This window comes from Rhinopithecus roxellana, chromosome 2 (assembly GCF_007565055.1).
Source record: "Rhinopithecus roxellana isolate Shanxi Qingling chromosome 2, ASM756505v1, whole genome shotgun sequence".
In the NCBI taxonomy this organism is placed as follows: Eukaryota; Metazoa; Chordata; class Mammalia; order Primates; family Cercopithecidae; genus Rhinopithecus; species Rhinopithecus roxellana.
The window spans coordinates 39,448,651-39,475,462 of NC_044550.1; the positions used below are offsets into that span (position 1 = coordinate 39,448,651).

The 26,812-nt window shown below is 38.1% G+C and overlaps 3 protein-coding genes across 4 annotated transcripts; all 3 read left to right on the forward strand.

The window, feature by feature from the left end:
• The first annotated feature begins 7,193 nt into the window (after positions 1-7,193).
• On the forward strand, positions 7,194-8,910 carry LOC104658880 (C-X-C motif chemokine 5). The gene is made up of 4 exons (XM_010359011.2): positions 7,194-7,397; positions 7,525-7,657; positions 7,767-7,850; positions 8,212-8,910. The coding sequence occupies exons 1-4, from the start codon at positions 7,289-7,291 to the stop codon at positions 8,228-8,230; spliced, it is 345 nt and encodes a 114-aa protein (XP_010357313.2). The 5' UTR covers positions 7,194-7,288; the 3' UTR covers positions 8,231-8,910.
• A 7,647-nt stretch (positions 8,911-16,557) lies between these two features.
• PPBP (pro-platelet basic protein) lies at positions 16,558-19,339 on the forward strand. The gene is made up of 3 exons (XM_010359010.2): positions 16,558-16,815; positions 17,119-17,254; positions 17,397-19,339. The coding sequence occupies exons 1-3, from the start codon at positions 16,668-16,670 to the stop codon at positions 17,497-17,499; spliced, it is 387 nt and encodes a 128-aa protein (XP_010357312.1). The 5' UTR covers positions 16,558-16,667; the 3' UTR covers positions 17,500-19,339.
• Positions 19,340-22,718: 3,379 nt separating this feature from the next.
• On the forward strand, positions 22,719-23,900 carry PF4 (platelet factor 4). Of its 2 annotated transcripts, none has more exons than XM_010359009.2 (3): positions 22,719-23,101; positions 23,418-23,544; positions 23,670-23,900. In XM_010359009.2, exons 1-3 carry the CDS (start codon positions 23,011-23,013, stop codon positions 23,755-23,757), a joined length of 306 nt encoding a protein of 101 aa, XP_010357311.1. In that variant the 5' UTR covers positions 22,719-23,010; the 3' UTR covers positions 23,758-23,900. The 2 variants fall into 2 exon arrangements, with proteins under 2 accessions (XP_010357311.1, XP_030781729.1); XM_030925869.1 differs by lacking the exon at positions 22,719-23,101 and adding an exon at positions 23,119-23,291.
• The last annotated feature ends 2,912 nt before the right edge of the window (positions 23,901-26,812 follow it).

Genomic DNA, 26,812 nt, shown 5'->3' on the forward strand with positions numbered 1-26,812 from the left:
GAAGAATCATTCCAAAGACCAAGGTGGAAGCTGTAGATCTCTTTTCACAAGTTACACAGCATCAGTTCTGACAAATTCTATTGATCAAAACCGGCTACAGGGCCAGTTTGGATTCAAGGGTATGAAACATAGATGCCACATCTCAGTAAGAAGAGTGACAATAATTTTATGGCAATCTTTTCCCTATGACATGCAAAAAGGTATCTATAAAAATGTTTACAGCCACTGCATGATAGCCAAACTATTGACAATGACCCAATCGTCCATCCACAGATGAATGAATAAAGAAACCTGGGTATGCTTCTACAATTGAATACTTCATTTGAGTTATTCAATGAATATTTAATTGAATACAAAGAAGTATATTACTAATATTCACAATAACATGTGTGAATCTCACAGACATTAAGTTGAACAACAACAACAAAAAAAGCCAGGCATAAAAGAGTACGCATTGGATATTCCATTTTTAAAAATTCAAGAGTAGGCAAAACTAAAAATCAGAACAGCAATTTCCTCTGGAGAAGAGAATGAATGGAAAAGAGCATGGATTTTCTGAAAAAAAAAAAAAATGCAAATGTTCTCTTGATTAGCTATTTACATTTTCAAAACTCATTAAAGTGTACACTTAAGATATGTGCATCTCACTATGTAAATTTTACACCAATGTAAAACTTAAAAAAAGAAAAAATATTTTTTACACTTTTCATAGCTATCCTTCTTGTTCCTCTGAATAGTTTTATGGGGAAGAAAGCTGATATTAGTATTTTCATTTAAATAAATAGTAAATTGTTTATGATCCTGCAGAAAGTTTGTAGCAGCAGAATGACTTAAATTTGGATAAAAGGAGTATTCATGGATGGCTGAAGGAACCATTTTTTTCTATGTATTGCTTCAATTAATGTAATGATTTTAATTTCAAACCATCACAGAAAGCTGACTAGATATAGTTCAATATGAAACTTTCACAACTTTCATTTATTACAGAGAACTATCTTTAATATAGCAACATTGTGACAGATACTAGCTTGTGGTCTATTTCTAATATGTGAGTCATTACTGTATTTCTCTGTTCTATGACATAATCTCTGGTCATAGCATTCATCAGTCTGGCCTCAAATTTAAATTAGAGAAAAATCCCAAAACTCTTTCCAAGGGACATTCTGTTCCAAATGAAATGACTCCCAGTCTGATTTACTAACGCTGAATGTTTTGGAAACCGAAATGATTCAAAATAAAAGATTTTGTTAAAGCAATTTGGTCAATTTACTCTCCAGAGGAAGTCATGCTTTAAAATCCAAAGTGGCTAGTAAGAAACTCGTGGTCGAACATTGGCCAGAATTTCTAGGATTTTGTGACTTTTGGCTTGGCATTGCAACATCTTCTTTGTCAGTGTGAGCAATTTCTTAATTCTCAATTCTTGTAAAAGCAAAATTTTAAATTGCATGAAAGCAGTTATTCACTGGGAATTATTAACCAGACTTAATGAAAATTTGATGGCAAAATATCAACTATAAGACATGTTCTATTCTCAGTTTTTATTAATCTTTATTTTGTTGATGTGGTGATGGGGCTTATGGTGGTGCTGGTGTGCCTGTGTCTTGTCCTTTAAGTTCATGAATATTGTTTTGCATCCTTATCAAATGTTAGGTCTTTGCTAGTTTTTCTTTCTTTTCTCTTCTTCTTTTTTTTTTTTTTTTTTTTTTGCTTATGAATCCAGATTTATTCATGTGACAGGTGGTAAGATGATGCCACACATAACTTTGACTTCACATTCCTGTTGATCAAAGCCTCTCACACCCTTTTTAAACAAAGCTGGCAGTAAAATTCAACATATTGCATAACTAACCAATGTTACATATTGCTCAGAAAACTCTACACTCTCAACAGGAAATTCCAGGAATGAAAGGATTTCTGTTTCATTATCAGAAAGGTGCCGTTTTCTAGCAACCAAAATAGGTAGGGCAAATTATTCCTAGATTGTTAATTTATATGAAAGTGACTTAAGAACAAACTTAAAACTTTTGAGGTAGGTCTAACATCATGAATTCTCTTTCATCTGAAATAATACTTTTAAATGTCCATCAGAAACTCTTCAAAGGTTTTTCAAGCAGTGACAAGGAAGGAAAATAGATGGTTTTGACAGTCTAGGAAGTACATAAATCACACATATATAAAAAATTACAATTATTACTGTTAAAACAGCAATGATGAGGTTCTACTATATAGTAAATAATAATTGAATATACGGTGAAGTTATGCATAAGATAATACTCTTCTAAAACAAATACAAGTTGTGAAGTTAATAGTGATTAGAAATAATATTTCAAATGAGCATTCTTAAGCACAGTATTAGAAATCCAGTTTACATAAAGGACTTTTGTAGTATCATAGAAATACCTTCTCCAAGTTATTTAAAGTATCTGATGTTAAAAAGTGTTTTGCTCACTTAGCCCAGAACAAATTTCTGAAGAAAGCAATGAAGACTTCCTGTTTCTGAGAAGCTCAAGGCTTCTCAGAAACATTTAAAACTGACATTCTCATCTTTTTTCCCCCATGTATCAACTCTTTTTGTCAACAAAAACTTTTCTGAGGTCTACACAGTTGCACAATAGATAACTACCTGCCCCATTCACACAGAAGGTGGGAAAGAAAAATCCAGCTATGATTATTTGGAATTTAGCTCGGCATAGAGCCAATCAGGGTTCACTGATTTGCTCCTCCAACAGATATTACCTGAAATGGGCAGCAAGGGAAATTAGATAATTGGCCAAAGGAAAGAAAACATACCTGACATTTTATAGCAAAAGTGAAGCAACTTTGAAGCAAAGCTATTCCCTGGATGCTGCTGCTGCTGCTTCATTGGACTGCCAGCCCCCAGCACTTTGGGAGGCCGAGACGGGCGGATCACGAGGTCAGGAGATCGAGACCATCCTGGCTAACACGGTGAAACCCCGTCTCTACTAAATGCAAAAAACTAGCCGGGCGAGGTGGTGGGCGCCTGTAGTCCCAGCTACTCCGGAGGCTGAGGCAGGAGAATGGCGTAAACCCGGGAGGCAGAGCTTGCAGTGAGCTGAGATCTGGCCACTGCACTCCAGACCGGGCGACAGAGCAAGACTCCGTCTCAAAAAAAAAAAAAAAAAAAAAAAAAAAAAAAAAAAAAAAAAAAAAAGAAGGAGACAGACAAACTGCATTTACATTGCAAGGTAAACAGGAGAGTTACTACCTTTCTTCTTTTCTTTTGCATACAAGTAACTCTATCCTCCACTTAAACTCTTATTGCCTTCCTTATACTGATACCCTCGATATGCTTAACCTGATAGCAATGTGCTCACATCCTTAGTTACTGCAATTGTATAGCATTTCTTAAAGGTAATATAAAGAATAGTGGATATTTAAAAAAATAGAACCTAAGAAAAACATTTGAAAAGGCCTATGCCAAATACTAAATCGCGTAATTATAGGCTTCTCTGGTTTGTTGGAAAAGATCAATTGAGAAGGACACACACACAGTGTTAACATTCATCACAGTATAACGTAATCAGAATTTCCTCTTGTCATTTACATCCTACAATCTCAAATCATAGAAACTATGTTATTTGGTCAATACTTTAGTTGTGTAATTGTATTTCTTTTAATATGAAATGTCTTTCTGGGTTCTGAACATTCTTCTGAACGTTTGGATTCCAAAGAAGGAAAATATTAATATTATTCAAACTTTTTCTAAGAATAACCAAGAAATTATTTCCCACGTAAGAGACAACCAATTCAACATTGTAGAGTTTAGAAAAACAGAGGAGTTAAGAACAGTACACAGCCCCATCCTTTCCTATTTAAGACCTACTTGTAAGGTAAAGAACACCGTAAAGTTCGAAACAAAAAGGTATTATCAATATTCATCAGCAAGTATTCACAGACTGCTCGCTGCTATAGTAAGAAATTATGGGAGGCTATGAGAGAAATGCAGGACATCATCACTGGTTTTAAGGAGTTTATAGTTGACTTGAGGAAGACAAAGGCAAAATTAAGGAATAATTAAACTCTGCCTTATGAGGTAGTTATTACAAGTACACTAGATGTTCAAAGAGCAAAGGTGGAAGGAATACCCTACAAATGACTTTGTCAGAATAAGCCTTTTCAAAGAAGAAAGGACTTTGAATCTACCTGGAAGACAGTGAGGGATTTAGAAAGCAGAGCATGGTTTCAGGTGGGATAAGTTGGAAGCCTCCAGGACCCTTGATATTACTGCAATCTCAAAGACAGGAGTGGAAGGATTGAGGATCTCAACAGCTTAAAATATGGTTGCTGGGAAACACAATAAAATGGTTAGCCAGATTGTGGTGAGCCGCTGGGGGTTATTTGCCAGCAATTGTGAAGAAAGTGGTTTGTAATCTGGAAACCATTAAAAATTACTGGGGCAGATTCTCTGGTGCTTCACTGCCAGTGCTGGATTTTCTACTACTTAACTCATGCTCTACTTACTTTGCCAAGCTGCAAAATGCAAAGAAAATTTCTCTAAGAATCAATGTGAGGCTCAAGCAGTAATGAACATGAAAGTGTTTTGGAAGGCAAAAATCATTTATACTGTGTTAGTTTATATTACATTATACCATGGTAGAACGACTAAAAGAGGATTGCTTTACACAGACAGTTAAGCCTTCAGGCTATCAGGATGCTGATATCATTAGATGAATTGTTTTATTTTAGTTGGGAACGAAAATAACAGTTTTTCTCTGCCACCTGGACATAGTGCAGGTAAGACAAATGGCTTTTGTTTAAACTGATGATAAAGAAGCAACTACTGTTAAAGTGCTGTGTCTTCAGTAGTTCTTGGTGCTGTCATACTCAACCTCAGAGGACCTTTGGACCATCCACGTTTGTACAAAGCCAACATCCAAGATGCCTGTATAGGAGCCAGACACGGGCAGTGGGCCAGAGTGATTTCCATGGGAAGCCAGTTTACGTGACATATTGCTTCCTGATTAGGTTGGGCAACCCAACAGCCCACTTCTAGTGGGGACTTTCTATCACCTGCTTGTCAGCTACAGAAGTATTGTTTTTCTTTTTGTGTTCCATAAACAAGCTACAGTGAATTGATTCAGAGTGCAAACCAGGTGAGATATATACATTTATAAGACCTTCAGTAGGAACTGGCAATCTTGTCTCATGATCCATCTCAGATTTCACCATTTGGTGCCAAAAGCAAATTCATATGTTCACTTATGTTTAAAATAGTTTATTTAGAACTAACCTAAACACACACACACACACACACACACACACACACACACAAAGACACACACAGTTTAAAAGTAAATATTACCTATGTAATCAAACTGTTTTTGTTTTAAGCAAAGTCCTATCCTATGGTTTATTCCTGTGGTTAAGTTGAATTTAATGGCCCAAGATTTTTTGAAGCCTTATCACTTCACCAAGGCTTAACTTTTGTCTTTAGATACACTCTAATCTCTAAAATGTCGATATACTAAATCGCAGGCTGTTTTCTACAGATCACCACTCCCCAGAAAAATGAAGAATTCCATTTGCAGAGTCAGGTATGATGCTGATGATGTCAGGAAGCTGTGAGGACTTCTCATTTAGTTTCCCACAGAGTAAGGCCCATACCACCCAACCTTACTCAGCCAGTGAATTTCTGAAGTTTCCTTCCAGAATAAAAGTTGTAAAGGTCTATGACACTTCTTTCTTGCTCACCAGTGAAGGTGATGGATGGGGGAGTTAATAAAATCATAGGATCATTGGAGACAAGGGAAAGAGTTGTGTTTCATGACTGGTTTCTCATTGCCATCATGCTTACTGATTGTCTTTGCTCTCCTGTGAGAGCAAGGGTCTTGAGAACCAGCCAGAAGAGGATCGAGTTCGATTTCCGTGAAAGAAAGCCAATGTGTCATTCCAATACAATAGCCATTCCTGCATGGAGCAAGACAGTGGAAGACCCTTAAACCTTCAGTGCTTTAACTGCTCCATAGATAATACAAGGAGAGAGGGAGAGGAAGCTGGAAGTTACTTCACCCTTCAATTTCAGGCAACAGTGCAGGGCTCACTGGGGACTGGAGTAGGCCTGTGGGAACAGCCTTGATCACCAGTAATCATGAAACTCCAGAGTTCCAGAAGCCTGTGGGGAGCATTACCCTCCCATGCAGTTTGAGGGAAAACAGACTGGGTGCGGTTGTGCTGCCAGATTGATACAATCCCCTACAAGAAGCTTTCACAGGAGCCCTTCAAACTCATTGGCCTCCCACAGCATCTCCAAATGGTGTCAAATACATATCTGGGGGTGGGTCCAGAGCTGGGGCAGGCCTGGGATCCCTAGCAAGCTTTAGCTTGTGCTCACCATACTACACCTCAGCCCCAAGAATACCAAAACCTCTTCTAATTCAGTAGCATAGCGACTGCCAACAGCAAGGTATCTTCCATGGCAATTTGCTGGGTGATTTTGGAAGATTTTTGCTTAACCACCTGGACACACATGTACTTGGTATATTACAAGTACAGAATTTTCAGTAAGTAGACTTACTCACCAAAGAAGGTGATCTGTCGGGGAGTCAACAAAATTCAGTGGTGGTCCTTTCAGGCCACTGACTTCAAGTGGCAAGAGACAAGGGTCTCTTGTTATCATGTTATCTTGGCTTCCAAACCTGGCTGAAGTCCAGAGAATCATAAAGTTATTCAAGAAAGCTAGAATAACCTGCTTGCAAGGAAGACAGGAAGGACTTTCAATTTAGAGCAATTCAAACATGCATAACATTTCCTGGATTAAGAGTAATAATAATTAGAAAGGATTGACTTTCAGAATTTTTTCTCAAATCAAGGGTCCTGCTACTTTGGTTCCACCTTTTCTCTCTAGAAGGAGAGGAGCAGCATCTCCCAGAGGGCTGGCTGCCTCAGAAACGCAGGCATCCCTAGTCCCCTCAGGCCCAGGGCTTGAGGCCCTGTTGAATCACTGCTCCCTTCTGGCTGGAGCCACAGCTCCCTCCACCGCGGAGCTGGTGGAGAATGTCCCTCTAGGTAGAGGTGCCCGCAGCTCCTCCAGGCCACCCTCCCCACTGTCTGCCCCTCTCCCCCAACCTCTTCTTTCCACACTGCCCCCTGAATTCAGGGAATTTCCCCAGCATCCCAAAGCTTGAGTTTCCTGTCAGCGGGGAGAGATGAATGTAGATAAAAGGAGTGCAAAAGGCACTAGGAAGCCTTAGTGCTCCGGATCCTCCAATCTCTGCTCCTCCACTCAGTTCAGGAACCCGCGACCGCTCACAGGGATCTCTTGACCACTATGAGCCTCCTGTCCAGTCGCGCGGCCAGTGTTCCGGGTCCTTCGGGCTCCTTGTGCGCGCTGCTCGCGCTGCTGCTGCTGTTGACTCCGCCAGGGCCCCTCAGCACAGGTGGGAGCACCTGGTACACGGGACGCACTGGGGCACAGCGGTGCTTCCTAGTCTCTGTGGGGCAGTTGCCTTCCTGGGAACTCACCAAGCAACCTGCCCTATAAAGATGTCTCTCTTTCTTCTCCAGGTGGTCCTGTCGCTGCTGCGTTGAGAGAGCTGCGTTGCAGTTGTTTACAGACCACGCAGGGAGTTCAACCCGAAATGATCAGTAATCTGCAGGTGTTCGCCATAGGCCCGCAGTGCTCCGAGGTGGAAGTGGTGTAAGTTCTGTGCTGCTCTGTCCACTGTGACCTTGATAGAGGAAAGTCCCGCAGCCTAGGTCTTCAATCTTTCTATCTCATGAGTGTATCTTCCTTTTCTTTCCTTCAGAGCCTCCCTGAAGAACGGGACGGAAATTTGTCTGGATCCACAAGCCCCTTTTCTAAAGAAAGTCATCCAGAAAATTTTGGACGGGTACTTGTCACTTTGATCTTTGTGGTTTTTAAATCTCATCTAGGGAGACCATAGGCTTCACAAGGTCTTTATTCCCTGTACTATTTAAGTAACCTTTCATGCTTAGAATTAAAAGGTTGCTAAATTGGGAACGTTTTTTCTGGATTGTCCTGGGATAATCTTTATTACAAATCTTACATGTAATTACCTGAGCAATTACACACAGCTTGTCGCTAGTTATGTTCTTTGTTGTACCATTGCTTGTATTGATTTTTGTATACTCCTTTTTTAGCAAGCATTATAAACGCTGAGTGTTGACACCAGGGTGGAGTAGAAAGGAGTGCGAAAAATGGTTAAACTAATATAATCTTTTTCTCAACAGTGAAAACAAGGACAACTGATGAAGAGAAATGAGTAGGCATGGAAACGTTTCCCAGTCTTCAGCAGAGCAGTTTTCTGGAGGTCTCTGGACCCAGGGAAGACAAGAAGGAAGGATTTTGTGGTTGTTTGTTTGTTTATTTGTTTTTCCAGTAGTCAGCTTTCTTCCTGGTTTCCTCACTTTGAAGAGTGTAAGAAAAACCTGTTTGCCCCTTAAGCTTTCAGCTCAGCTAATGAAGTGTTTAGCACAGTACCTCTGCTATTTGCTGTTATTTTATCTGCTATGCTATTGAAGTTTTTGGCAATTGACTATACTGTGAGCCAAGAATCACTGGTTGTTAATCTTTCAAAGTGTCTTGAATTGAAGGTGACTATTATATCTCCAAGAAATATTCCTGAAGGTATTAACTGAGAAGGCTGTGGATTTAATATGGAAATGATGTTTCACAAGAATTCTGTCGATGGAGATATACTGTTATCTTCACCTTTTTAAGAAATATGAAATATTTTAATGTTTCTTGGGGAATATGTCAGAGAATTTTCTTACTCTTGATCATGGGATACTATTTAATTATTTTGCTTTAGAAAGCTGAGTGTATCGCACCTTATCTATGTAGAATATATTTCCTTATTCAGAATTTCTAAAAGTTTACATTCTATGAGGGCTAATATCTTCCTATAATTTTAGACATTCTTATCTTTTAAAAGTTTTGACCATTTTGTTATGAGGAATTACATATGTATTACATTCACTATATTAAAATTGTACTTTTTTACTCTGTGTCTCATTGGTTCATAGTCTTTATTTGGTCTTTTGAATAAGCATTAAAAGATTTCTAAACTTCACTTACATTGTTTCTCCTTCCTATGCTGTTACAATACGTTTTACTTATCTTTAATTCTATATAATTTAAAACACTAACTCTGCTCCTCTGCTCCTCTGTGCCTGGCAGAGAAGGCCCTCATTCCCCAATACCATTGCTGTGGTTCAACCTTTCTCCAAGCTCCCTTCCAGTCATTCCTTTACAGCACCAATGGCCTCCGGTGTTTTGGGAAACACAAAGATTTCCTTCTCTAAATTCTTCCCTATCTAAATTGTTTCCTTGACATAAAATAGAGGTTTCTAAGTATGACAGATGATGTTCTTTCTGTCTCATCCCACTCCTGATCAGCACTTCAACTTCCCTTGTCCCTCAAATCCACTATAGTCAGGTGTTCAGTTCCCTAACTGGGCATGTTCTTTCCTAGGCCCATGACTTTACATTTGCTAGGGCCACTACCTGCATATAAGAGGAGGCTTACTCATCCTTAAGAACTCAGTTCAAGTAATACCTCCTTTGTGTTTTCCTCGGCAGAGCTCATGGCTTCTGATTTGATGTTCCCATAACATCTCATTATCTGAATTACAACAAAAATACTGCATTGTTCTTATTTATTTATAGGTTTCTTCATCCACTCTAACTCTCCCAGAGCATTAACCATGTTATATCTACCTCTGCATCCCCAATGTAGCATTAATGCATGACTTAATGAATTAACAAGTTATCCCGACCTTCAGGCTGTCAGATACTGTTCTAAATTCAATAACCTGGCTCATGGTAGGTGTTTTTTTTTTTTTTTGTTTTGTTTTGTTTTTGAGACTGAGTCTTGCTCTGTTGCCCAGGCTGGAATACAATGGCATGACCTCGGCTCACTGCAACTTCCACCTCCCAGGTTCAAGTGACTCTCCCACCTCAGCCTCTTGAGTACATGGGAGCACAGGCACCTACCAGCATGCCTGGCTAATTTTTGTATATTTGTAGAGACAGGATTTCACCATGTTGGCCTGGGTGATCTTGAAATCCTGACCTTAGGTCATCGGCCCGCCTCAGCCTCCAAAGTACCAGGATGAGTCACCATGCTTGGTTTTAATTAAATTATAACTTGTTTACCCTCTTTTCTCCTTCTCTAGCAGTAGTCCAACAAGGGGTCTGGCATGTACAGTCCTCTCAATCTATAATACCTCCCCTCACTTTTACCAGGGTAACTACCATCCTTCCTTCTGGAATAGCTTGCCTTTTACTTCCTTGAGGAAACCTCTCTAACCCTTATTCCTACCTTTGAGGAGGCCCCTTTTATACCCTCTCCTAGCACTCTGTACTTTAACTTCATAAAATTTTCTCACCGAAGTTACTGTAGAGTTTATTGAGTCTATGTGTTTATTGTCATCTGTTTAGGGTCTCTCTATGCTAGCTTCATGTAAGCTTCATAAGGGCGGGGACAATGCTTGCCAACTTCATCTCAGTTCTTAGGACAGTGTCTAGCACATACAAGGTATTCAAAATGCAAGTGGTCTATGCTAAACAAGTCCCCTTGTCACTCTAAAATTAAAAGACCAGTTTCATTTAAATACATATTCTTAGGTATTTATACTTAACATTTCCCTATCTAAATGACAAATGAAGTTGTCTCATCCCAATCCTGAGCAGTACTTCAACTTCCCTTGTCCCTCAAATTTACTATATAAATACCTAACAATAGGTATTTATATGAAATTGCTCTTTTATGTAACACAAGAAAAGGAAAGAAAGAAGATTAATTATATTAGTATGTATGTACATACATTCACACTGCAGTTGGATTATATTATACATGTTTATACTGGCATGTACTTGTATAAATTTGAATATGCTATGAGTCTTTTTTTTTTCTTTTTCTTTCTTTTTTTTTTTTTTTTTTCTGAGACAGAATCTTGCTCTGTTGCCTAGGCTGGAGTACAGTGGCACGATCTGGGCTCACTGCAACCTCTGCTTCCCGGATTCAAGCGATTCTCCTGCCTCAGCCTCCAGAGTAGCAGGGACTACAGGCACGCCCCACTGCACACTGCTAATTTTTTTGTATTTTTAGTATAGACAGGGTTTCACCATGTTGGCCAGGATGATCTTGATCTCTTGACCTCATAAACCACCTGCCTTGACCTCCCAAAGTGCTGGGATTACAGGAGCGAGCCACCGGAGTCTTTTAAAGAAGTTCTGTAAACTATATACTCTCTATATATTTCTGTCAATTACATAATAACTATCAGAATATATGATGTATTTGTATAAATATTTATCAGTCAAATATTAATTTATTGATATTAATCGATAATCCTCTTACATGCCTGTTATCTTTGCAGGACCCTTATGATCTGGTAATTACAAAGATGAGGAACTCTCAGTCTAAGTTAAGGTTTTCTCTGCAAATATACTCAGTTTTTCCACAGAACAAAGATTTTCCAGTAAGAACAGTGGAAGAAAGGGGAGAAGAGGTGAGGGGAAGAAGTAGAAGACAGAAGACTAGAGGAGACAAGGATGAGAGGAGGAGGGTGTTGGAAGGGCCTATGACTTGTCTGCTTTTTTCCTTTCTATTTTCTTCCTTCTCTGTTTTTCCTTCTTCTTCTCTTCCCTCCCCTCCCCTTGCCTGTTCTCCTTCTCTCCCACCATTCATCATTTCTGCTTATTAGTGAGAAGTTAAATAATTATATTTAAAAGAGTAGCAGAAGAACCCGGGTGCCCCAGTAGAAATCGCAGCCAGCAGCCAACACCAACTACCTCTCCTGTGAATCAAGCCATTAAAATTTTGTTTTAAATTATTTTATTATTTTTCTTATTTCTTAAAAAAATGTTGTGGGTTCATAGTAGCTGTTTATATTTATGGGGTACATGAGACGTTTTGATACAGGCATGCAATGTGAAATAAGCACAGTGAGAATTCGGTATCCATTCCATCAAGCATTTATCCTTTGGGTTACGAACAATCCAATTACATTCTTAATGAGTTATTTTAAAATGCACAGTTAAGTCATCATTGACTGTTGTCACCCTATTGTCCCACTTTTTACTTTCAGCCACTTCAGCTGCTCCTGACTGCACTCACTTAAGTAAGCTTAGCAGAAGAACCTCACGCTAACATACAGAATTATCAGAAACAATAAATTAATATTTTAAGCCACTAACTATGAGGTCGGCTTATTACACAACAAAAGAGAATTAATGGTATTTGTTAACAATTTAATGTGTTTGCAGGCTCTAGAACATTATGTTGGAATTTTCTTAATGAATGAGTATGTAAGGAAACTAGGTAACTTGCATACATTTGAGATTTAACAAATGTTATTAATCAATGTAATTTAAAACACAAATTCTGAGTCCTGCAAAGCTTGGAAGTATTGTATATAATGGCACCTAGAAAGATACCTTCCCCTCAACTCCTTCACCCTCCCCACTCTCCTCCCCCCTCCCCACTCTCCTCCCATTTTCACTCCTTGCTTCACCTCTGAGCAGTATACAGTAAAACCTCAATTAACATCTGAACAATTCTTATCAACTCACAGTTATACGGTAAGCACATTTGGTTTCAGCACTTACAGAAAAACTTTTGATGGATAGTCTTTTAAATTTATTGATGAAGATACTTTAACAAACAGACTCAAAATTGTACTATCCTTAGCATTTTTGGTACCAATTGCTTTTATGATTGATTTGTAGGTGGTAGTCTACTTCCTTCATACTTGAAAGAAGAATTTGGGAAATGCGTGTTAAAAATGTTCTGTATGAGGCAGAGAAGAAGTAATCTATGTCTTAATTTTATAGATAGTGGTCCTCCAATGTCTCTAGATATTTTCTTTTAAAATAGCTAACATAGAATGTACTTTGAGTCTTAGATAATTTGCTTGCTTCCTTCATGACTCTGCTATTTATAAGATGACTTAAAGAAAAAAGAGCTAAAATAACTTAGCACTCCCAACACACACATACACAAACCCACAATGACAATGTAAGATTAATAAAATGGCTGTCAAGTTATCTTAAAAACAAGGAAAAAATAACTCTTTTCTAATTCTAGCATTTATTTAAACTATAATTTTGTATGACTGTATGATTTTAACTGAATAAGTTATTTAAAAATATCTTTTAACCAGTTTTGTACACTCAGTTTATCATCATCTGTACTGTGTTTCTCAGCGTGGAAATGGAAGGGAATGATGCGAACGACAGTAACAGCAGTTAACGGTGGCAGTTGTCATCATAGCAGCAAGAGTAGAGTATTTTTCATATCCTGTTGCTAAATACAACACAAATACACAAATATTTTAGGCCTGATTTTTTAAAAACAAATAATCAAATGACCAAGTCACGCAAAGAGAACTTTGTAAAATCTGTTACGAAGTTCAGGCTCAATCAAATGATGCTTAACCAATATTTGTTGAATTAACAAAAACTAGCAAAATATTGTTTTGTATCAAATGCTGACTGACATCCTTATGAAATTTTGATGACTCAAGAAATCTGTTACTACTGCCTCATGGATTTTGCTGACGATGCGTTTTTTGCAACAAGCCACATTTGTTGATTAAGGCAATGACTCCATGATACTGGAGTCACCTCTTTCCTGATGTCAACCACTAGTTGGTTTCCTGGTAGGAAAGAGCCTACCTTTTTCCTGGTATCAACCCAGTCAAAAGTGTCATTACTTTAGAAAACTTTTCATACAGTTTCCTCAAAAAGATTAGGGACTTTTAGGAAATCTTACTAATGAACAAGGAAAGAAATCTGGATAGTGTTAAAGCAGGGAAAGAAAAAGGTGTCCAGTGAGGCCAATAAACTTTCTCAGCAATGTATTTTGGGGTTGAACAGAAAATGAAATATACTATGAATAGTGTTTAAAAATAAAAACCTTTATATCTTGCTCTGGAAATGGCTTTGATCTTATGTTTGAATGAAAATGTATATGACTTAAGAATTCACAATATCTCAAACTCCATAATGACAAAAGCCTATAAAGTTATCCCACAGGAGGAAATAGAAGTCTGCTCTCCTCATTTTGTGTCCTGTTGAACTTACCTCTGCAATTGACTCCACATCTCAACTCTCAGAAGACCCCGAACTCTCAGCTTACACCCTTCCTTTAAGCTTGCTTAAGACCGGAAATTTCTGTGTTGAGACAGGGAGAAAAATCATTTCAATTAAATATGTTCTATTGCTAAACTCTAATTTATAAGAAAAAAATAAATAGGGTGGAGAAAAATAAGACATACATTCATCAACTGAAACTAAGGTTAGTGAGGCAGAATAATTTTATACATGTTTATTGAAAGCCAAATGGGAAGATAGACCTGGGAAGATACAACCACAAAGTCGGCGGTGTTCTAGAGTCTTTCACAAGTTACAAGGACTTTATATAATAGAAAAGCTTGAAATAAGGCAGAAAAAACTCTTTATACGAGAGTTGTCTTCTTTTTCATGGGAGGGTACAATACCGAAGTTAAAATCATTACCTACAGATTACAGCATACAGGCTAAACATCTACATGCAAAACAATCAATCAAACTTTTTGTTTCAGCTAAACTTAGAAATAAATCATTGTCCTATTTAGTGTCAGTAGGTTCTACATTAATTAGTACATCAACCACCTGAGGAACTCATAATAAAACACTTTACTCAGAGGTGGAATGTCACCATCAAGTCACGAAACATTTCCAAGGCGAGTTCATTTGGAAGTCTGCTTACTTCTAAAGTAAACTGCCAAATGTGGTCTGTAGGTTATATCACATTTAAAAACAGGACCTGAGAACTTGAGTAGACATAGTAGATAACTATTAAACAATAGGGAAAAGTGGCTTGAAAACAAAAACACGATTAAAAAAAATTACTATATTCATCCTTTTGATAGAGAATAATTTTGAACATTTAGCATTTTAAGTATTTCTTCTAAAATTTAAAGATATGAAAAGTTAAAAAAGAATATGGAAAATTTAAATAATATTCTGTGAGACTTATACATAGTTGTAAAAGGGAGAAAACTTGTTGCCAGGGCCACTTGTATCTGTCCTCTCTTTATTGACAAGCTTCCAAATCAATTTAAATAGTATAGTTGCTTTGGGTCCTGTTGAATTTGGCTTGGAATTGTAGGTGATTAGAAAGGATAGACAAACTTTCATGTGATACAAATTCATTGATTTATTAATTATTTAAGACCTACTTTGTATTGAAGTATCCTACATATTATAGGAGACATGAGACATTCAAAGAAACACAGGACATGCCACTCCCTACAAAAGTGTATGGTTCAGTTGAGGAAGCAAGTGTTACAGATGGGACAGAGAACCAGAAAATAACACAAAGCCAACATGTAATGTGTAGGTCCACCTCTCTATCTTTGTAGGGTTAAAGCATTTCAGACCAAAACATTTAATTTGGGTCTGAGAATTCAGGAACAAATATTTTGCTTGGTAAGGCATTTCTTGCACAATTTCTAATAGGGCAAAACTGGAAACACCCTGAAGGGCACCAACAAGGCAAGGTTGAGTAACTATTGTTCTTACCATAGGACGTCATGTGGTCATCAAGAAGGATGGGGAAAACTACATTAAGATGGCATGAAAAGATACTGAACACATATTTTTTGAAGGATAAAAGTCAGTTGTATAGTGATCCATATACGATACTTCTATGTATATGTGTATCTCTATGTCTTAAACATGTCTCACTCTATACATACACATGTGTGAATATAAATGTAGATAGAATTGAAAACTAATGCAAAATTGTTACCAATGTTTACCACTGAAGAGTAGAAATGTGGCGAAATGAAGATAAATTTGTGTTTTATTTCAAATATATCTGTAGTGTATGAATCTTTTGCAACAAATTATATAATTTTTCTGTTATAAATAAAAAGAAAAATAAATATGCTGGGTCCTGCTTTTTAGGTATTCTTAGGTGGTAGAAACAAGTAGCTCATGTTGTAATACAAAGGAGGATGAGTTTCATTTGTAGTTTCTAGATGAAATTATAAAATATAATATAGATTGAAGGCAGAAAGAATCCAATAACCTAAAATCCAAAGACAACCTTTGATGGTAATTAGCTCTTATTTTATTCACATGCTCAAAACCAGTCCCATTTATCAACAACCATGAAAATAACATTTGCTTTCTTTGGCACTAACAAGGAAAGATAACTTTCTCTTTCAAGGGCCACATGTTTGTGCCTTCAGGTGCTCCTAAAGCTTTTATTAAGCCTAAAAACTGCTTTATAGAAATGGCAGGACGTATTGTTATAAATCACACAAAGAAAACGCATGTAGTATTTCAGTCTATTTCTTACCTTCTTGAACGGAGTTCTTACACATGTGTAAGAGAGATAGGTATTGAGAAAGGGACAGAAGGAATGTGAAGTGATGCATAATACACAACTTAGTAACAATTTTGACCTCTCTGGTCTTTCTCTGGGTTGGGCACAGCTTATGTGTGTATCACCACCTACCCTCACTTCCTCCTTCCCTCACTCTTCCTTCTTACTGGCTTTGAGAGAGAGCATATAAATGACATCTTCAGGGCATGGGAAGCCACTTATCTGCAGACTTGTGGGCAGTAACTCACCCTCACTCAGCGGTCTTCTGGCTCTGGAAACAACTCTAGCTCAGCCTTCTCCACCATGAGCCTCAGACTTGATACCACCCCTTCCTGTAACAGTGCCAGACCACTTCATGCCCTGCAGGTGCTGCTGCTTCTGTCACTGCTGCTGACTGCTCTGGCTTCCTCCACCAAAGGACAAACTAAGAGAAACTTGGCGAAAGGCAAAGGTAGAGGCCCTGCTTCCCTGCACCTGTTGCTGTTTCTGCTACACCTGTGTCTAGGGGAAAGACTAGCTTGGTGCCTCTGGGGCTGGAGAGTGCCATTAAATCAACAACTCCAATTGGAGGAGGCACACTGGGGGGTCACTTCTCACTTCTTGTGTGCTGGGTATTCTGCTGGGCACTTTACTAAAGCTTTACAGATCATATTCACAATAGCTTTATGAGAGAGGCACAATTACCCTCAATCTGCAAATAAGGGACCTGAGGAAAATATTCCTGGCCACCAATAGGTAACATTTTCTACCCTAGAGGAAAGTCTAGACAGTGACTTGTACACTGAACTGCGCTGCTTGTGTATGAAGACAACCTCTGGAATTCATCCCAAAAACATCCAAAGTTTGGAAGTGATCGGGAAAGGAATCCATTGCAACCAAGTCGAAGTGATGTAAGTTGCTGTTTCTGTGCTATTGCTTTATCAGGGAAACCCTTTACCTCCATCTGCATATGCACTCGTTTCCTCCAGTCTCATGGATTAGTTCTGATATTCAGGCCAGGACACCAACAGATAACCCTGTTCTCTCTTGCAGAGCCACATTGAAGGATGGGAGGAAAATCTGCCTGGACCCAGATGCTCCCAGAATTAAGAAAATTGTACAGAAAAAATTGGCAGGTGATGAATCCGCTGATTAATTTGTTCCATTTCTACCAAACTTCTTTAACTCCCAGGAAGGGTAGAATTTTGAAGCCTTGATTTTCTAGAGTCCTCATTTATTCGGGATCCCTATTCTTACTGTATTAAAATTTGGATATGTGTTTCATTCTGTCTTAAAAATCACATTTTATTCTGGGAAGGTTGATTAAAAGATGGCAGAAGGAAGATGAAAATAAATAAGCCTGGTTTCAACTCTCTAATTATGGGCTAAACATTGGACTGTGCTTTGCATTTTTTTCTTTAAAAATTTCTATTTAAACACAGCTTAGTTGATTTTTCCTGCTCTGCTTTATGGTTATTAGACATACTCATGGAGATTATTAGATATCATAATGGGCAATGATAATAGGAATTACATGGAGCCCAGCACAGAATATTTGCTCAATACATTTTTGTTAATATATTTAGAACTTAATATAGTCTCTCAGTGTCTTAGTCCTAGGATGTCTTATTTAAAATACTCCCTGAAAGTTTATTCTGATGTTTATTTTAGCCATCAAACCTTAAAATAATAAATTGGTGAATATGAGTCTTATAATCTGTGGTTAATTTAAAGTGAATGTATTTGCCACTAGTAGAACAAAAATACATGATGAAAATGAATTAACATATCTATATAGTTACAATTCTAGTATTAGAATAAGCCTTATAAATAAGTACAATATAGGACTTCAACCTTACTAGACTCTTAATTCTAAATTCTACTTTTTTAATCAACAGAACTTTCATTCATTTTTAAACCCTAAAATTTATACCCACACTATTCTTACAAAAATATTCACATGAAATAAAAATTTGCTATTGATTTGTTGTCATCTATTATTAATTTTAACAGGATTGCTGGGGAAAAAAAAACTTTAATTTTCCTTTTTTGTATACTTGATATTTTACAAGTATGACCAACAAAAGTTACTAAATTGATGATCTGTGTCATTCTCAATGTAGTATGATAGTAGTTCCAATTTATTAATCATTTTAATATGCCAGGAATACTAAGTGTTTTGCATGCATGAACTAAACAATTTTTTAAAAGATAGATATGATCTGGTTAAAAGCACGTCCTCTGGAAAAATGGGGATAATAATATTGCCTGCCTCATAGAGTTTGTGGAAGGATTAAAAGAGTTAATAAATTTAAGGCATTTAAAATAATGTATGTCACAAATAAGCCATATATAAATGTTAGTAATTCTTTCTTATGATTATTATTATCCTCCCCCTCATTACAGAAGAGAAAAATCAAGTTTATAGAGTTTAAAATACTTGCCCACTTTTAGCTAACTAAGTACGTAACAGAGTGGGAATTTCAAATTGTGCTCTTAACTGCCACACCACAGTTCTTTCCTCAACTCTTCTCTCTCTAATGAAGAGATTACATTACATATAACGTAGTATTATTCATACACATAATACAACTTGATACATAAATAGCGTATTGTATATACAATAATAATTGTAGAATATCAGGCATCTTACTCATTATGTCTGGTGGTTTCCCACTGAAACTTGACAAGACCAGCTCTTGAGACATGGCACAGTGTTGACACCATGTTTATACCTCCTGAGATGCAGATGTCTTCTGTTTTTGTGTGCATGTATTGAGTTATTCTGTTTACATGCAGGGAAAGAGTAATTTAGTTGCCACTCGGTGCCACCTGGATTCCTTTACACTGCAAACATTAAAATCTGGGTGTAAGATTGTACAAACCCAGTGTGTTGCCCATCCATATGCAAAATCATCCCTCCCCTTCATTCTCTCTGCTGCTAACTCAGAAGGGGCTTCAAGTTTCAGATTAATAAACATGTATGAATTACAAAATGTTCTGCAACAGTCATTGTGTTGGATAAGGACGTTCATAAATACAGTCATGTTTTGCTCAACAATTGGGATACATTCTGAGAAATGCATCATTAGGTGATTTTGTCATTGTGTGAACATCATAGGGTGTGCTTACACAAACCTAAATGGTATAGCCTACAAGCCTAGGCTATATAGTATAACCTATTGCTCCTAGGCTAGAAACCTGCACAGCATTTTACTGTGGTGAATATCGTAGGAAGTTGTAACACAATGGTAAGTATTTGTGTATCTAAACATATGTAAATGTAGAAAGATATAGTAAAAATATGGTGTAAAAGAGTAAAATCGTACACCTGTATAGAGCAGTTACCACAAATAGAGTTTGTAGGACTGCAAATTTCTCTGGATGAGTCGGAGTGTGAGTGGTGAGTGAACGTGAGTGCCTGGGACATGACTGTACAATTCTTTAGGCTTTGTAAACACTGTACACTTAGACTACACTAAATTTTTAAAAAATATTTTTTCTTCAACAAATTAACCTTAGATTACTGTAATTTTTTATTTATAAACTTTTCAATTTTTACACGTTTTGACTTTTGTAATAACACTTTAAACACATTGTACAACTGTACAAAAATGTTTTTTCTTTATATCATCATTCTATAAGCTTGTTTTCTATTTATTTATTTATTTATTCATTCATTTATTTTAGAGATGAGGTCTTTCTCTGTCACCTACACTGTAGTGCAGTGAGATGATCACAGCTCACTACAGCCTCAAACTCTTGGGCTCAAGTGATCGTCCTTGATCTTCACTACAGATGTGCACCATCATGCCCAGCTAATTTTTGAAAACTGTTATTGAGAAGGGGACTCATTTGGTTCCTAGGCTGCTTTCGAACTCCTGGTCTCAAGTGATCCCCCTGCCCCAGCCTCTCAGGCTGGGATTACACCCGTGAGCCATAGAGCCTGGCTAATTGTTTGTTGTTTTGTTTTGTATTTTTTATTTTTCACACTTTTCTGTTAAAATTAAGATGCAAAAATTCACATCAGCCTAGGCCTACATGGAGTCAGGATCATCAGTATCACTATCTTCCAACTCCCTGTTTTGTCCCACTAGAAGGTCTTCATGGGCAATAATACACTTGGAGCTGCCATCTCCTATGATAACAGACAGAAGATGACAACTCATACTTCCTGAAGGATCTGTCTGAGACTGTTTCACAGTTAATGTTTTTTCTGTAACTAGTAGAAGGAGTATACTCTAAAATAATAATAAAAGGTATAGTGTAGTAAATACATAAACTAGTAACATAGTTGTTTGTTATTCTGATCAAGTATTGTGTACTATACATAATTGTATGTGCTATACACTTTATAGAACTGGCAGTGCAGTGGGTTTGTTTACACCTGCATCCCCACAAACATGTCAGTAATACACTGCTTCCTATGACTTTACAACCATGAGGCAGTAGGGATCACATCACTAGGCAACAGAAATTTATCAGCTCCATTATAATCTTAAGGGACCACTGTCATATATGCAGTCTATTATTGACCTAAATGTTGTTATGTGCTGCACTACTGTATATAAGTCACAGAGAATTGCACTTGAAAAGATCACTATGTGGTAGGATAAGTAGGCAAATAATTGCAGTTATATATTACACATGTTAATATATGTATGCTTCAATTGCTTGAAGGAGCAGATACATGAGCATGTTAAAACTTCATCATCATCATTTTCAACTCATCATCTTTGCTAAGGTAGCACTTTGAATTGAGTCTATACCAGTACACTGAAACAGTGATAAATGTTATAATCTCTGATTTCATAGTGTTTTCCAGTTTAGGAAACAAAACCATTTTTAACACTATGAAATACACACATACACACACACACATATCTATCTCTGTGTAATATGTGTGTGTGTGAGTGCGTGTGTGTGCATGTGTGTTACCTGTGAGAAACAGGAAAAACAGAGTTCTGCAAGATAGAAAGGCAAGAGAACATGATTGCATAGAGTTGTCAGAGAAGGCCCCTCTGAGGAACTGATATTTAATCCGACTCCAGAAGTATAAATAAGTCTTAGTCAGCTGAAAAGGCAGGTGGTGGGACAGTAGGAGGAAGAAACTACTCAACTCAACAATTAAATTGCATATTTCTATAGAAGTCCAGTCCTACCACGTATTAAAATATCAGCTTTTCCATGCAGTGGTCTCCTGACACCCTTCACCACTGTTAATCAGTGTGACAGAGAACCTCTGACTTCGGGTTGAGGGTGTACCCTGCCCTAATAAAGGGCCAGAGTCATTCTTTTTCAGAGAAGGGAAGACAGTCCACAGGGATCTCTTCTCCTTTCCTGTGTGGGATTCTATTGCATCCCCTCCACTCTCACCTTCCATCATTCTCACATTCAACTCCCAGATGCCCTGAATCCTCCCGCAGAAACCATCACTGCTCCCCGCCAACAGTTCAGCCCATCTCACCCTGTCACTGGTACTGGCTGAAGACACAGCAGGCACTGGGAGACATGGCCTAGCAAACTCTTCTTGTCTTCTCTTCTGGACTGTTATTCAGCATGGAAACAATGAAGAAACAGCCAGGCACTAAGCTTTTACAAAAAGAATGCATTCAAATATTACTTCCGCAATTTTTCCAAGAGTACAAGTAATGGGAAAATAGACCTTGCGTCCCACAGCATACTGGGTAATTGTTGGTGGAGCCTGGTAAATCCCATCTAGAGACTAGAGAATTTTTCCACATTCAGGTGAAATTCAAAAGAGTCATTGCATAGAGAACAAATTAAACTTATTAGCAGCAGAAAATAATTGCAAATAACACACCCTTCACACACAAAGCCACCAAACTCAGTAGTAAGCATTGGTAGTTGCAGCTGGGAGGTTGGAAAGGAAACAGAACTGTCAGGGTCCGGAAGGTGCCTAGTGTGTAAGCTGCATGATGACAACAGAGAACTCTATTATTAATACAACACACACACAAAAAAAATCCTCTTCTGACTCAAGTTCTGTTTCTAACTCTATAAATGTGCTTGTATGTAAGTTGAGGTTGGAGGTCCCAGCCAATGCAGCTGCCCAGAGCCCTTTTCTTTCTTTCTCTCTCTTCCTTTTTCTTTCTTTCTTTCTTTTCTTTCTTTCTTTCTTTCTTTCTTTCTTTCTTCTTTCTTCTGTCTGTTCGTCTCTTCTTTCTTTCTTATCTTTCTTTCCCGTTTCTTTCTTTCTCTTCTTGCTTCTTTCTTTCTTTCTTCTTTCTTTCTTTCGTTCTTTCTTTCCTTTCTTCTGTTCTTCCTTTCTCTCTCTCTTTCCTTTCTTTATTCTCGCTCTCTCTTTCCATTCTTTCTTCCCTTTCTTCTTCCTTCTTTTCTTTCTTACTCTCTTTCCCCTCTTTCCCCGTCTTTCCCCCTTTCCCCCTTTCCCTTCTCCTCTCTCTCTCTCCCTCTCTCTCTCTTTCTTCTTTATTTTTTTGTAATCTTGGCTGGCCAGAGCCCAAGTCTTCCCAGCAGTATCTTAGTTTCCGCACAGCAGTTCCTCGCTGTCCACTTCAGGCTTCCGGACTGGAAGGACAGCCAGCGATAAAACGCGCCTGGTGAAGCTCAGGAGTCACTGGCCACACAGACCCAGCCCGACTTTTCCATCGTACTAAGATCCTGCTGGAAACTCTGCGGCAACATGAGCTCCGCAGCCCGGTTCTGCGCCTCACGCCCCGTGCTGCTGTTTCTGGGGTTGCTGCTCCTGCCAGTTGTGGTCGCCTTCGCCAGAGGTGAGAGCAGAAGCAAGGCTGTGAGGGCCGCCAGCGGCGAGGGGGAGTCCGGGAAGCCCTGGGGCTGGGGAGTCCTCTAGGATCATGATCGCAGCTACACTTAACCGAGCGCCTGCTGACTGTCTGGGCACAGTGCCAGGCGCTGCACCTGCACCTCGCACCTGGTCAGCACAACTTCTGTCTGAGGGAGGTATGATTTACGGCTAAGGAAAAGAAGGCTTAAGTAGTGGAGAAAGTCCCTAAAGTACCTCTGGCTACTCATGGAGTCACCATTCCGTCCCCTCTTCCTCTCTTACCCCCTCCCTTTTCCCCTCAGCTGAAGCTGAAGAAGATGGGGACCTGCAGTGCCTGTGTGTGAAGACCACCTCCCAGGTCCGTCCCAGGCACATCACCAGCCTGGAGGTGATCAAGGCCGGACCCCACTGCCCCACTGCCCAACTGATGTGAGTCCTTGCACTGCATCATTCAGTGCCCCAGCTCCGTGCCTCCTCTGCCCATCCCTTTCCTTTTTAATGCCATTTGCAAACCTAAGGACTGAAGGTCACATCTCTTCTCTTTTCCTTGCCAGAGCCACGCTGAAGAATGGGAGGAAAATTTGTTTGGACCTGCAAGCCCCGCTGTACAAGAAAATAGTTAAGAAACTTTTGGAGAGTTAGCTACTAGCTGTCTAAGTGTGTGCATTTGCTACGTAACACACTTTTTTTTTTTTTTCCAGTTTCAATCTAACTGTGAAAGAACCTCTGATACTTGTGTTATCCTTATGATTTTAAATAAACAAAATAAATCAAATTGTAGTATAGTCAAACTACTTCTTAATAATAGTGCAAAAATTGTATTGACACATAATTTTATGGAAGAAAAAAATTCCGGTATTTTAAGCAACAAGTATTTTGAAGGAAGGTTTGAATACTGGTTTTGCTTAGTGTTACATGTTGGCTGATACATATTCATGCATTTACATGATTGCAGTACTTTATAGCTACAATTTACTTGGACTATTATTATTACCTTTGCCAATAAATATTAGTAGCACTTATGCATTACTAGATGGCTTTAAAAAAATTAAGTAAATAAATAAATCTCTGCTTTTATGCCCACAAATTCAGGAAATGAGGAGAGGTACTACATAATGATGTTTTTATTCATCCCTCAGGAAGGCACTGCTCTACTCTGGGGAGAAAGGAAGTTGTTGCAATATTGGTATATTAGTTATCTATGGCTTCTGTAACAAATTAACACAAACTCAGTGGCTTAAACAATACAAATTTATTATCTTGCAATTCTAGGGGGTCACAAATCCCAAGTGGGTTGAACATGCTAAACTCAAAGTATGATCATAACTATGTTTCTTCTGAAGGCTCTAGAAAAGAATATATTTCCTTTCCTTTCTCAGCTTCTAGAGGCATCTACATTCTTTGGCTTATGGTCCCTCCAATTGATTTTCAAACTGTATCATTCCAACCTTTGCTTCCATTGTCACATCTCCCCTCTCTCCTCTGACCTTTCTGTCTCTAACTCTACCTACCTCTCATAAGGAGCCTTGTGAATACATTGGAACCACTTGGATAATCCAGAAACCATTTCTATTTCTAGATATTTAATACATCTGTGGAGCCTTTTTTTGCCACATTAAATGACATATTCATAGGTTCCAGAGAGTAGGGCATGGGGATCTCAAGGGTGGAGGCCATTATTCACCGTACCACAATGGGTCAGAAGGCAGAGTCTAGCTGAGGAGTGAGAAAGCTGCAGCCATTGCTCATGAGCTAATGTGATTTTTACCCAAGGTGACAATGTTTGTGTAGACACAGGATAAAAATCCTAAGAGAAAATAGAACATGGTGCCATTGGTGGTGGAAAGGGTAGGTTTTTAGGATGACAAACTAATTAGGATAAACATAATTTATAGATGCTTAGGAAATGCCAGAATATCAACTAAAATTCCCACACCCACATTGCAAGTTAGAGAGTATTATTCCCAATATAGAGGTGAGCTGACAGTCTCAGGGAGGGCACAGCTTGCGAGAGGCTGAGCAGATAAATCTGACTCCCAACTCCCTGCTCTTGCTTTCACATTCTTCTGCCTTTCACACAGGCAAGTGGCCTATTAGCTCATTCTTCAGACAGGAACTGTTCCATGAACTAGCTCTTGAAGGGGGAGTAGGAATTTGCCAGGGGGACAAAGGGAAGACAGGAACTGTCACCAGATGAATAATAGGTAAAAAGGACACTAGATAATTACGTCATTTGCATGTTTGGACAATAGTTCATAGTTCTGCAGGGCTGGAATATCTATGGAGAGAGAGAGTGAAGCATGGTCTCTCAATTAGTTTTCACCCCCTTGGTGTTTTTCACCTATGATACAACTTATGCACTGCTACCATATTATTTATTCAAAACACAGATAGAAATATTTCACTCCCCTGCATAAATGATTCAAGATCCAAAGTCCTTAGCATGGCAGTCTGCACTGTGTCACACTCACTTTCCCACTGTGCCTTAGTTTTCTCATCTGTGAAACAGGGATATTATGAGTGGCTACTTCATAGATGATCATGAGGACCAAAGTCGATCAATGCTGGAATGCTGGTGCCTCATAAATTACTGCTTAAGAATTACCTTGATCTAACTATACTGAGAACACTTTTAAGTTGCCACTTTTATCAGCAAGGGCGTGGGAAGATGGCTTTCCTGCTGGGAAAAGCTCAAGTCACACAGCAGCTCCCTGTTGTTTCAATAGTCATGCAGTGATAAAGTTTAAATTTACTCAAACTCCTTGTTAGTTGTAAGCAGTCATCAGAAAATGTCCACAAACTAGGCACTTACTGCTTAGTCATGGGCTCTATCAATAAAACAAAACCACCAAAGAATATCTTGTTCTTGGAAGCTGTTCTGCATTTTTGCAATTTTTCATTTTTTTCTTCTAAGGATTGTGGTAAAAATAGCTTCTTCTGTAATGTATAAAACATTGAAGGTTTAGTTGGTTTTAAATATATATCCATATTTTTCTCTTTATAAAAGGCAATTCTTATTTATTGCAAGGAGCAGAAAATATAGATGAAATAAAAATATTTTTCATAACCTGTAATTTCACCACTCAATTTTTTATTTTTGAAAATCTTAGTCATTTGATATCCTTGCAAGTTGAACTGCTAGCTTTTAATAAAGTATTTATTTGTAAATACCATAAAGAAGAACACTTAATAATTTACTTAATTATATTGCTATTAGGGAGCATTGCTGTCCAAATTTTAAGAGTATGAAAGCATATCCCAGGGTAATATAAAATATTTTCCTTGGCTGGAGAACTAATGGCTAACTCATGTGATATTGCATTCACTTATACATATATAGTCCTGTGTATATTTATATTCACTGTGTCTATGTGTATATGAATGTATGCATGTTTTTCTACACCTTTACATACATATATACTCACGCACACATAAAACAAGTTTACAATACAATACTTATACCTGCTTTGTACTATGCATCCTGATATTTTATTTTCTATCCTATCCTATCCTACCATATTCCACTTTTTAAAAGATGTTGGCCACAACTCTATAAAATGATTTTATAATCCACTAATGGATCATGATGTGTAGTTTAAAAACACTAATCTAGTCCATTGATTAAAAAGTTAGGTTCTGATGGTCCATATTGGAGTCCACACTCCAAACAAGATGCATGGGGAGTCAGTAAGAACAG